General features: G+C 36.7%; 1 protein-coding gene across 1 annotated transcript in view; it reads left to right on the top strand.

Annotated features, from left to right (window-relative positions):
• The first annotated feature begins 11,678 nt into the window (after positions 1 to 11,678).
• Positions 11,679 to 13,493, top strand: part of LOC127649409 (protein SSXT-like) — a 52,717-nt gene continuing 50,902 nt past the window's right edge. Inside the window, exon 1 of the mRNA XM_052134482.1 lies at positions 11,679 to 11,832. Within this exon, the coding sequence (XP_051990442.1) occupies positions 11,764 to 11,832 (69 nt within the window). The 5' untranslated portion in view covers positions 11,679 to 11,763. The remainder of the gene's footprint in view (positions 11,833 to 13,493) is intronic.

Genomic DNA, 13,493 nt, shown 5'->3' with positions numbered 1-13,493 from the left:
CTACGTTATTTGCAAGCTAGCTTGCTTGTTCGCCAGGCATTTAAGTTGGTAAAGTTGTATAATCAGGGACCATGTGTAGCAATAGTTAAACATGACTTTTTATTCGCATTCATAATTATTATTATTAAAGCAGATTATGGCAGGATGGGAAATGGTGAGACATAGAAAGTTACCGAGAGGTGTGTGTGTGTGTGCGTGCCTTGCAGCTAAAAAAAACATGACATCAGATGAGGACACTGACAGGGAGAGAGAGAGCAGCAGGCCTAAAAAGAAATGAGTCCATGCCCCACAGCACTTCCTCACAAAGTATCAGGAGCAATGGCCGTGCCTCCGCCCGTCAAAACTGCCAAACCATGCATTTTGCACATTGTGCAATTACAATTTTTACATCAGCCATCAAGCAGCTTCAGGTAATAATGTGGCTATCTAGGATATTCTAGATATTTCTTTAATTGAATAGGCTACAATTTTAATTTAGCCTGTTTCAGGATGTGTACCTATACAGTATAAACTGATTTAGTTATTAAACAAAATGGAAATTCTGAACACAAACTTGGGTTTTATTAATATCTCATTGACAGTGTTTTCATCACAACATATTTTTTATTATTATTTTTACATATGTAAATTAGGGATGTGCGAGACTAGTTGACTAAATGGTACAGCTGCTGCAGTTGCTGTTGGAAATGATAGTCGACTAGTCTGTTAATATTGCATTCCCAAAACATTTTATTTACACTTTGTGTTATATTGTTTTTATCATTACTTAAAAAATAGCAACACAATTATGTAATAAGCATTTATCTGGAGGATGATTTCATGCTTCTCTCTTTCACACAGAACAATGTCCAGATGAGCAAAACAGGTTATGTTATTCATGCTTCGTTCTTCATTATTATTCAGCCATAATTTAGACCTATATCACATTCCAGTCGTAGTCTTTAACACTTCAGCACAACATAATGCGAAGGTTAGCAAAGATTTTTAAACTGAAATCACGGATGACTGACAAGTGCGAGTCTGGAGAAACAGGTGTTTATTTATTCATTGTCAGTGTTGAGAAACGTAGCCTACATGTTAAGTTATTGTGTTAATAATAACTAAAGTACCTAATTATGCTACATATTTATTTTGTATGAAAACTAGCGCATTAGTTACTTATGGATTAAAAAGTACCGTTGTCTTATGGAAAGCCAATATGGTCAGAATTCACATGTTTTGTATCGCCGTATTAAGATTTGAAACGCCATAAAGCATTAAAGGGTTTGGCACCCAAACATTTTAATTATCCCATAATTTATAAACCCTCAAGCCATCCTAGGTGTATATGACTTTCTTCTTTCAGCCAAACACCATCATAGTTATATTAAAAAAAACAACCTGGCTCTTACAAACTTTATAATGGGAGTGAATGGTACCTTCCAAGCACATCCATTCATCACAAAATTAATCCATTTGGCTCCAGGAGAAAAATATCCATATTTATAACTTTATAGACTATAACCACTGGCTTCCGGTAACATCGTCCGCGCGTTCACAAGAGAGTCGAGTTGCGGCATATGACGTTGGCCTAGCGTAAGCTCCGGTAAGAAGTGACGAATGTGGAAGCGCTGAGGACAGAGGAAGCCAGTGATTCTAGTTTATAAAGTTATAAATTACGGATATTTTTCTTGGCTTACCATAGTCTCTCATAAACACAAACACGTGCACACAGAGAGAGAGAGAAGATAATTGTAAAATGAATCGTGCTAGGTTTGAATTTTGTTCTTGCTTGTGTTTTTTTTTCTGTCAAAATGTCAGAAAGCATTTTGTATTATCATCCATGTTTTTAAAATTCGTTAAATGACAGACACTTTACCATTAACACAACCCCTCGTTATATGTCGGACTTATACTTTATATTCTTTTTAGAATAAGTGATTTGTTTTGTTATTGTTAACTGTTTTCTATAAATATGTTTGTAATGGCTAATGTTTATTCAGCTAATACTGGTCAAGTTTATAATGTGCAATGATCAAATGCAAAGACAGCACGTCACAAATATAAACCCCTTTTTTCTGTGGGATTTAGTATCATATTTGGATATTGGAATAATAAATAAAGTATTTTAAATTAATCACATTACACACAATGTTCCTATTTTTTACTGTTTTCCAGGAGTTTCTTAATTTTAGACTAGTTGACTAGTCATTACAAAACCTCCGTTTAAACTACTCAAATTAGTCGTAGCGCACATCCCTAATGAAAATACTTGAAATTGCATACAAAAAAATTATTTCCATTTTATATTAAATAATTAAAAGCGATTCACTTGTGGTTCATCAGTTTGTATAAGCACACATTATGCAATGCAATATTAATCATGCATAAAACAATGGTTTTAAGCAGGTGTATTGATAGTTTTGCAGACTGTCGACGTCACGTAGAGGGGGAAAAAACATTTAAAAATTGTGGCTGTTACAGATTCAACCCCTAGAATTAACAAATTCTTCCTAAAATCACAAGATTTGAGACCAGTTTGGGCAGAAACCCTTTTCACTACATTTATTGTAGAACACAACTTGCCGTTAGCTGCTGCAGACCATGCCGGAACACTGTTTAGGATGATGTTTCCTGATGGTGAGATAGTGGACCCATCACAGTTCTAGCATCATTGACATACTTAAAAACATCATAACATATGTCAATGATGCTAGAACTGTGATGGGTCCATGAACCAAAATATTATAGACCTAGTCATTTTCAGATTTATTCAACAAAAATATCTGAAATTTAACCAAAAAGTGTTCAACTACCAAAGCAATATGGAATATAAAAATAGTTATCATTTACTTGCTGTACACTACTCTACACTGTATGGCCAAAGGTGTGTGGACACTCTGTCTACACTGCTTCTAATTAAGGACTTTGACTATTCCAGCCATTTCTGTGAGGAAAATTCTTAATTTTACAGCATACAATGACATTCTAGAGAATTGTGTGTATTGCAACAGTTTAGATAGGGCCCCTTTCTGTTCCAGCTTGTCAGTGTCCATGTGCACAAAGTGAGGTCAAAAAACACATGATTTTGATTAGGATGAACTTGACTGGCCTGCACAAATGCATACTGTTGGGATGACTGTGAGCCCAACAACTTACTGTTGACACAGAGAATCGGCTGCAATACAATCAAACAGCAAGGAACACTTCTCTGACCACTGTTTGCATCACTTTTCTTTAAATGTAATGCATAGACATTCAGTTCCTGCCAACTAACCTGTATCAGCCAAATAACAAGTCCAATGCTTCTGTGTGCACTTCCGCTGGCAATTCGGGATGGACTTCAAAGACATTTGGAATTTGGCTCGTAGTCATAATAGTGATCGTGTTTGAGTAACTGGGGCACAGGTCAGGAAGCAGACAAACTTGTTAATCCAATCATCTGTTAGCTGTCTTGAGACATCACACAGGTCACATAAACTACAACACAAAGACTGTATCACCTAGAAATCATATCTGGTTGATAAGTCTGATGTCACATGTGACGTTATAGCCATTTCCTGGTCCAAACACTCCTTGAAAAAAGCAAACAACTATGGCGGAATCTGTGAACCGTTTCACGATCACTTTCTCCTTTAGTGAGGCATCATATAGGGTTAAAGATGGTGTAAATTCTTTCAACTCCAAAAAAGTGATTAGTGTTGCTGTTCTCCCAGGTGGTATAATCAAGGGTAGAGTCCAGGCATCCATAAAAAGAGGATTTACGAGGTTGAGGTGAGTTAGAAGATAGCAGTAAGCTAGCAAGAAAGTGTCCCTGGCCGATGTGCAATGCGTGAGGAAGACGGCGAAGACACCGGAAATGGATGAAATTGCAGCCATGAGGGTGTCTTAGATGACAACATCCACGAGGTTATTAATTAATTTGCAAATGATACTGATGTTGTTGAATGGTCTGAATTATTTGCTTAATGTTATGCGGTTTAAAGCCATTGTATTATGTGAAAATGAATCATAATTTTCAAACAGTGCTAACATACACTCATGGTGTGCTGTAGTACTACCGAAAAATCATGATCCTAAGCTTTATCTCCTTACCGAAATCTTAGATGGCCAGTCAGTAATTTATCTTTTCTTAAGCGTTAAAATATTGGTGTCTGGAACACCGTGAGCCCGGAGGCTATAGTGTACACTATGAGTTTTAAAAGCTTAGCAGTAAAGGTGTGCTATAATAGTGCTAATAAAAGGCTGTTATGTTGAGATAGTATTCACTCTTGGAAAGATCTCAAATACTATTACTCATTTTATTACCCATTTTATACTATTATTTCTATCAGCTGGAATCAAAAGATTTGTCACCCAGGAGGACAAGGACTGGGCACTGGCATCCTTGTCACAATTTGGGCATTTTACTGGGATGAGGTGGATTTTGAGTCCAAAAACTCCTCAGGTACGACTTTTGTACTTTGATGTGCCCTCCATGTTACCAGAAACATCACAATTACACTACATTTAATCAGTGACAATTCAGATAGAGAAAAGTCTTCCTACAATCAATAATTTTATAAAATGTCAAAAGTTTCATAATTTCTCACAAGGGGTGTCAAACTGGTGTACTGTGTAGTTAAAAACAAAAATTACATCGTTTAGGCCCATGACAAATGTGGTTTGACACATTATTTAAACTACAACGTACAACGTGTAAACCCTTGCAAATCACCGACATCTGACTGGAAGGTATTTTGTATACACTATGAGGCCTAAAGTATGTGGACACCTCACTGAAACCTCATTCATTTACAATCATTTTTGTTTGTTGTTGTAAATATCTGACACTATGTGCTTAACTTTAGATCTAGACTTTCCCTATCAAGACGTTTGATGGGCTGGTGACTAGCCCAGGTTTTGCACACTGAGAGGGGACTGTTCCTGTCTGACAGCAGCCTGCTCGGTGGATCTGCAGATGGGACAGTATCTGGTGATTGCATTGTTGAGATGGAGTGTCAGTTGTCAGCCAGAACCAAGACTATGCAGGCAGCAGAGAGTAGAGATTTTGTTGTGGATTTGGATGAAGTGGCTGGTTCCCTGACACTGAAACAAACTCGTAACTACTGGCATCAGGTCCAGGGCAACCTACACCTGGCCAGAGCTAACAGTTGTCACCTTCTTGTATGGACACCACTTGACCTTGTCATCCTGGCAGTGCTCAAAGACCCAACATGGGCTGTTAACATTAATTGTTGTTTCCATCCAAGTTTTTTTTTTTTTTGTGACAAAAGGAGTAGCACATCAAAAAGTTTACCGATATAGCTGATAGAAATACAAATCGTCGCTAAAATTGAATGTGTGAACATAATATTTTTCTGTTTAACCTTAGCGCATAAACTATATGTTGATACTTCAAATGTCACGAAAAACTAGTTTGGAAACACTTTTTGTCAAGAAAATAGGCATTAATGCAAATATGTAGTGTCACATGACAGAATTTACCCCAATCATCATCCTTGAAAACCAATTTATTGTATGTGAAGCATTACTCGCACTGTTATGGATTAGTCTTAATGGCATACCTGCACAGATCCAATGCTGCAAACACATCTGCGTCATGACACTTCCAGGACTGCCAACACACATATCTCTCACCGTAAGTTGTCCCTACTACTTGGTGCAGGTTGCCAACTTGAACAGGGCCATGACGATTTGCTTTCGGGTCGGAACCAGTGGCAACCTGTGATAGGTGCGCCATTTGGACCAATGTTACAGTCCTATCAGAAGGGAACTGCTCCCATTTGCCATTCCTCATCTTTTGATTGCATTTATTTGTGAAATTAAAATTACAGTAAACTGACAAAGAATTGTCTCAATACTCCCCATTTTACCAAAATCTGGGGGATTGGAGAAATTGGCACATCTGGGAAGCACAAAGGTACACAATTAGTAATATACACACATTTATGTATGGAAATGGCTTAAGGGCAGATTTATTTTGCGATAAACCAAAACATATGAAACAAAGTGTTTAAGCTTGATGTCATCACACACACCATGTTAGCATGACGCTAGCATGTTTTAGCACTTCATTAGGTGTTACTAGCATGTGTTAGCATAATGCTAGCATGTTTTTAGCACGTTTAACACTTCATTAGGCGTTTCTTATGGAATAATATTCCGGACATTATTCAAAAGGAATTGCAAATTGTATTTGCAATTGCGTTTTCAATTTGTGGACGCATAAAATGTGACATAATCCAAAATTACCGTTTGCATTTTCGTTTAAGTGAACGCACAGTGACTGCCAGATTTCAAATGGAAAAGCAAAGTCCGTTTGCAACTGTGTTTCCCATATCTTACGAGTTTTGGCCCTGTCATATTTAAATAGCAATTTCAATTACCACGTCTGCTTTTTCACTTTCTCAGCGTCGCGTATGTAGCCAGCCAAAACTCAAATGGAATACTATTTATTTTTATTTTTTTTATTGCAATATTAACAAACAGAACAAGATGATACATACAAGAAATATAAACAATCTTTCAAAACAAAAGAGAAATTATGGTTCAGAAAGGAAAAGTTAAGAGAGGAAATGTGAAAGAAATTGAAATATATTCAACAATAGTCTAAAAAGAAAAGAGAGTAAGAGAAGAAAGAAAAAAAAAGAAGAAGAGGGCACAAAAGAAAAAAACATTAAGAGAGAATATTAAACATGGCACTAATTCTGGATGTTTTCATTGAATAATTTTGCATGCCCAATTTTTCAGTTTTTTATTTGTTAAAAAAGTTTGAAATATCCAATAAATTTCGTTCCACTTCATGATTGTGTCCCACTTGTTGTTGATTCTTCACAAAAAATTACAGTTTTATATCTTTATGTTTGAAGCCTGAAATGTGGCAAAAGGTCGAAAAGTTCAAGGGGGCCGAATACTTTCGCAAGGCACTGTAGCAGCACTACCTACCAAATGAATGTTCTCCCTTCTTTCCTCAACTGTTTGTGTATTTCACTATTATATTCCTACTGCTGGGTTAACACAACTACTGTTAATGTTTGAAAAAAGGATACATGTTTCTACTCTTACCCATGATGATAATCAGGACCAGAGAAGAAGACCTGCTCCGCCTCCTGCAAAGACAAATGCTGTAGCACTGTCAGGACATATATGATGGCCTAGCAAATGAAAATGGTTCATTTAAATCGACACGGGTCTGTCCGCAAGCAGCACACAGCATACAGTAGGTTTGAAAGTGCAGGAGCAGGAACATGCACAAATACATGATATTGTTAGGCAATCCTCTGGAAATAGAACACCACAGATGAGCAGCACTTCATCCGTGGAGTTCAGTAGCAATGGTGTTCTATGCAGTACTGACTTCAGATTAGCAAAAAGGGTGTCCTGTTGTTCTTCACTGTCGAGGTGGACAGACATCCGGGAAGAGGACACCACTTTGAAGACTTCCCATTGAGTACACCATATGGGCAAATTATATTGCCACAATTATCACAATTAGTTTGTTGTAATAGGATTTTGAAGTGTATTGTGTGGTAGCTGTTAGTCAAAGAACAACTGACATTGAAGCTAGAATATGCAGAATTGGAGAATCTTTACTGTTAATCTGTAATAATGAATCATGTGAATATTGTCCAAGTACCACTAAATGCTGTTCAGCTCCCTGTGACTGTACAATGAAGTCCACCCGTCTCTTTTCCTCTTTTGCATGTGGACTGGAATGTATGAATGCTGCAATTCGCCTTTGTTGTAGAGAAAGTATTTTAGAGCTGTTTGACAAACACGACATTTCTACTGAAGTGCTTGTGAGACAAAACTACATGGTAAATACCTACTTGTAGTCAGTCTGTGTGACGAAAACTTTTGAAAATAAGATGTTAACATGGTTGGATGCTGCGATTTTCTCGTTTATTTTGGCAGTTTAAATTTCTTGCTGAGGGCACGTAAAAGTGGTGTTTAACAGAGGCCTGGGTCATAACTGCTCTGGACGTGAAGCAATTTGATGCGATTGATGAATGTATCCTTCGAAATAACTGGCAAAAGATTTGCGCTAAAAAAAAATGTTACTGCTCAAAGTTCCCATATATTAATTATCGTTCTCTAACTATAATTATAACCTAAATAGAAATGAGAAATGTATCACTGTAGATTGTGTCAGCATGAGAGCAATACCATTGTAGGTTTTACTCAGCATATGAAAGTACACAGTAATGTTCCAAACTGTTCCTTCACCTGTGGTGTACCTGACTGTTCCCGTGCTTTTACAACATTTTCAGCATTCAAGTCTCATCTATATAGAGACCATAAGGGGTATCATAGGTCTCATAGAGGTATCCGATTTGAACAAACAGACACAACATTGATTTGCCAGATTGAACATGTTGTACATCATTTCACATGTACAAGTCTGAAGGATTAATTAGGCATTTAAAGGGCCATATAGATGAGGGCAGGGAAACACAATGCCCTTTTAAGAGCTGTGAGAGGACATTTAGTGTTAAATCCACATTTGCATCTCATATCTCAAGAACACACAAAAAACAAAAAAATGCAGCAGGCACTTTCAGATGAGATACAGTGCATAATTATGAAGTTTGATGATAGTGGAGCATCTTGTTTCATTCCATGTGTAGTCCTTCTGCTTCATCACACTTCAGAGAGAAACCTGAAGCACCCATTCTTCAGACCGATGTAAGTCATATGTACTGTAAACAAATTGTGTTATGTGGGGCTGTATTTTGATCTCATATATGTAAATCCATTTTAAGTATCTCAAAATTGTTTCCATTTTTTATTTCTTGTAGGTGTCTGCAACAGCAGCTGATGTGGAGAAACTTTTGACGCTTCCAGACTCATTGTCTTAGGTAGTGTACAATGTTCTGAAATCTGTTGTAAAAATTTAATAAACTTTGACTGTTGTATTTTAGTTTATATATTTTTTTTTATAAACAAATACTAATATTTATTAATAGGTGAAATTCTCTCTGCGACCCAGTGGATGCTGAGTATTGGGGTGGGGTGGTTTTGAATTCACACTCCAACTTTGTGACTGGATTTGCGGCTTTGTTTTCACCTTATTACAACTTCAACCTGGTGTACCAGGAAGAGGCATCCTGCACACTTGAATTTGTTCAAAGGTAACAAAATGTATTTAAATAGAAGTGTGTATATTATGTTAACTACTTAATACATTATTTGTGCAGTAGTGCTTATTGTAAAGAGGTACTTAAATTCTTTTTGTTTATTTCAATTTTGCACACTATCCTAAAGCTTCTGCTTGTGTTTTTGTGACTGATTTTTGTGCAGATGTTTTGTTGGAACCAACCCAGCCACTGGCACCAAGACAGCCACAACACAGGTTGGAGCGGAAAGGTCTCAGAGAAGAGGAACAACACAGTCAACCCTCATGTGTGTACTCTTCTCAGAAAATGAATGGACTTTGAGTTGACATATGTATCAAAACCACGACTTGCTGTATACAGAAGGAGACTTCTGTTTAAAGACACTTGTTTTATAAGACATAGTTACATTCTAACATTTCTGATTTTCACTCAAATCTTGTTCACTGCCAAAAGGTGGTCAACTTACAAACAAAATGTAAAAGAAAAACATTGTTTATAAGTTGTTTTTAGATGGAATATTCTGGGTTTAATGGAAGGTAAGCGCAGCATATGTTTCATAATGTTGTTTAGCACAATATATATATAAATATTTTTTAAAAAGCTCAAGTTACAGAGAGTTTTAACAAGATTTAAACTGTGATTGTGATTTTGATAAGATTTTATATTAAGTGGTTTAAATAAACAGTAAAAGTATTACAATGCTTTCTGTCAGTTTTAATAAATATTTTTCTCACAACAGTTTTGACTATTTGATTTTATTAATTTGAAAATACATTTAAATATTTTTCATTCTAATATGTTTAAATTAAGATATTGGTAAATAATAGATTACAGTTTACTGTAGAAATCATTCTTTACAGCATTTTCAATGTAAAAAAACTGTTACAACAAAATCTTGGCTTTTGGGGTATTTACAGGATTTTATTGGCAACTGTAGTTGCCAGCTAAATACTGTAATTTAGTGGAATTACAAAAAATTACTGTAACATATAATACAAGTTTAATTTTATATTACTGTAAAAAAACAACAAAGCACTGTATTCCACATACAACAATTAACTGTAAATTGCTTTGCAGTATTATACTGTAATCCATTTTATAGCAATTAACAACATTTTTAAAGGACTTTATTGGCAAATTTTTTGCCAGCTAATTCCTGTAAAATCTGTAAAAAACCCAGTGCTTGTCACAAAGGAAAGGTTATACTGAAACAGAGAAGAAGGAAAACGTTTTATTTACAATTTTGACAGAAACCTGCATAATGTTGAGACATTACCATTAGCATAAAATCCCACAGTCATTTCCTCAGATCTGGTGTAAAGGATAAAGGAGGTAAGGATAGTGATACATGAAACATGACTGATAGATCAAAGCTGCTGTCTTCTCTGTCACCTGATGACTTCTAGATGAAATGCAGATTACGGGCAATAGTTCTATTTCTTTGGAATAGCTAATTATGCATATATTATTCATCACAATATCATTCCCAGTCTTCTCCGTCCAGCTCCCAGGATCAGGATTGACTGACAGTGGATGCAGTGGTAATGCCACTGTGGTCGGCAATCTAATCCACATCTGTACACCCTAAAACATAAGAACATTGCACTGTAGTATTATTATGATGATCATCAGTGTAAATTATGAATACCCAAAATCTGAATCAAGAATCTGGTTACCAAAAACAAAACAAAAGCATTAGTTTGGATTCATTGCTCAAATGGAATTGATCATAACATTCAGGCTGCTTTTCATGCATAGACATATAACTCAATTTGCATTTCCCGAGAGAATGTTTGCAAACTTTACCTTCATGGAGAACTGCACGGTTGAAATGGTTCTCTAAATGGGTTTTGACATTGCTCGACTTTGTTGGGTGACAGGACAAGGATCTCCGTTCTTGGATTGTTATGTGCTTCTTGAAAAAGAGAGAGCGCAATTGGTCAAATTAAACATTTTAAGTTCATTTCATAAACATAAATAGATATAAATTAGGCCCAAGGCTAGTACTTGACCAACAGATTTGTTTTAATCTTCTGTCATACTATTGCCAACATTGAGCTAAATCTGTGTCCTTGAAAGCACTTCATATAGACTATACAGTATATGACAGAATCTAACACGTGGTATTTTAATAGTCAATTATTATGCAAGCCTTTCTGTTATTAATGTCAATTAAAAATGTCAAATGTCTCATTTAGCATTACAAAAACTATGTCAAAATGAAGAGACGTGTTGATAACATGTATGATTTAACATGTAAAAATGAATTCACATTTGATACTCACACTCTGATTGCAGTCACTGGTCCTCTAATTCGGTAGGTGGCGCTGTCTCCGGTACTGCTGGATCATACTACTTGAGTAAACTTCCTACAAATTGATGTCACGGCTAAACAGTCTCGCAAGGACTAACCAATCATTACCAAATTATTATTGTTATATGAAGTGGTAAATTGAAATTTACTTTCAATTCTATCATTCAAATAATATACATTGTCAAGCGTATCGTTATGAAACGGTATTGTCAGTTCATTGTTTTGAGTGTATTTGTTCCCCCCCTCTCTCTTCCGTTAGCAGTGGTTCAGTCTAATGTTTGTTCGGGACGGTCAATAGCTGAACTCGGCCAACATTAAATCATCATCAAACTCAATTATCAGTAAAACATCATGTCTGTGGCTTTCGCACCGCACCGGCAGCGCACTAAAGCCGACATAACGCCCGCAGGAATTCAGAAGGTGAGTTCAGTCAGTCATTTATTAACAGAATGGGTCATCATATGTGTTTGGTGTAGAGCGTTAGCTGTAGCATCTCTCCCGTCAACACTGGTAACACCAGACATAATCAACACATACACATTTATATCATGATATTTGTGAGCTAATCCCACACTCATGCGGCAGAGATTATTTATATACTGTATTTAGCTTTTCACACCGGCTCAGATCTCCTCTGCTCTGTTGGCTCTTTGTTAGCCGTGCGCAAACATGTTCAGCACTCTCATTATCACCTTTTTACTTGATTCATAAGCATCTCTATGAATATGCACACACAGGGAACAATGTGCTTGCCATTTCTCATCACTAATAGTGTTAGTACTAGCCTGTTTTTGTAGAATTATACGCTTGTCGTTACAGGCACGTATGCCAATGCCATCGATTACTCGGGTCTGATTAGATCAGTCAAGATCCAGGTTCAATTACTCTGTACTGATTTGATGACCGAACTAGAGAATAATTCATAATTATACCTGTCATCTACTTGGATATTGTTACATTTGGTTTAATTAGAGATATATATTACATAAATATAAATAGTATTTTTTTCCTTCAGATTTAAATTTTTTTATCGTTTCACATAATTGAACACAGAAAAACAAAACAAATATACACCGAATCAATATTAACTGCCACTATTACCCTTCCCCCTCCCAGTCCCCAAATCTACCCTGGCCTCAACACAGACAAAATAAATTTATAAATAAACAAATCAAAACTATAACAATAATAATCACCCATCCATAAATGATATTTTATGCCCCATTTCTCCACGAACACGCTGTAATTCCCCATTCTTCTAAATGACCCCTGTTCAAGCGCCACCACCCTTCCCATCTCCACGCACCACTCCTGAAAAGAGAGTCTTCCAGCCATCCTCCAGCCTCTTAAAATGATCTGTCTGGCAATCATGACACTGGTTAAGATCCAATTTATGTGTCTATTTTCAATATGGATGACTGCCCCATTGCCCAAAATAAAGAGTCTGGGGCCAAATGATACTCGAGTGTAGTGTTGTCAAAAGTACCGACTTCGGTACCAAGTCGGTACTGAAATTTTTAAAATGTGACGCTTTGAGCGCTGTTGAGCGGAATCGTAAACACCTCTGATTGGCCATTGTGTTCTCGCGCTCATCGGATATGTCTGTGATTGACTACAATGATCAACGCACAGGAGCGTTTGAGAGTACACGGAAGTGTTTGAAAGTTTTTTTTTAAAACGGGAGTGGGAGCTTTTGAAAGCACAAGCAGCAGTCTATCAGCGGACCGGTCCTGCTTTCAAACGCTCCCGTGTGTATCTGTGCAAGAGCTCGGTGAAGAGCATCATTGATGTATATTTACAACATGTTTTTGAAGCGCTGATCATTGTAGCCAATCACAGACATATCCGATGAGCGCGTGAACACAATGGCCAATCAGAGGTGTTTACGATTCCGCTCAACAGCGCTCAAAGCGTCACATTTTTAAAATTTCAGTACCGACTTGGTACCGAAGTCGGTACTTTTGACAACACTACCCGAGTGCCAAGTAAATCACACACCAGACTGAATCTTCAAATCGTACAGAGCAAGTGGCACAGCTGTAGATACCTAAAAAACTGAGATCTGGGGATTCCAAAATCTT

The sequence above is a fragment of the Xyrauchen texanus genome, chromosome 9 (genome assembly GCF_025860055.1).
Source record: "Xyrauchen texanus isolate HMW12.3.18 chromosome 9, RBS_HiC_50CHRs, whole genome shotgun sequence".
Taxonomy (NCBI): Eukaryota; Metazoa; Chordata; class Actinopteri; order Cypriniformes; family Catostomidae; genus Xyrauchen; species Xyrauchen texanus.
This window is presented reverse-complemented; position numbering and strand designations above follow the sequence as displayed.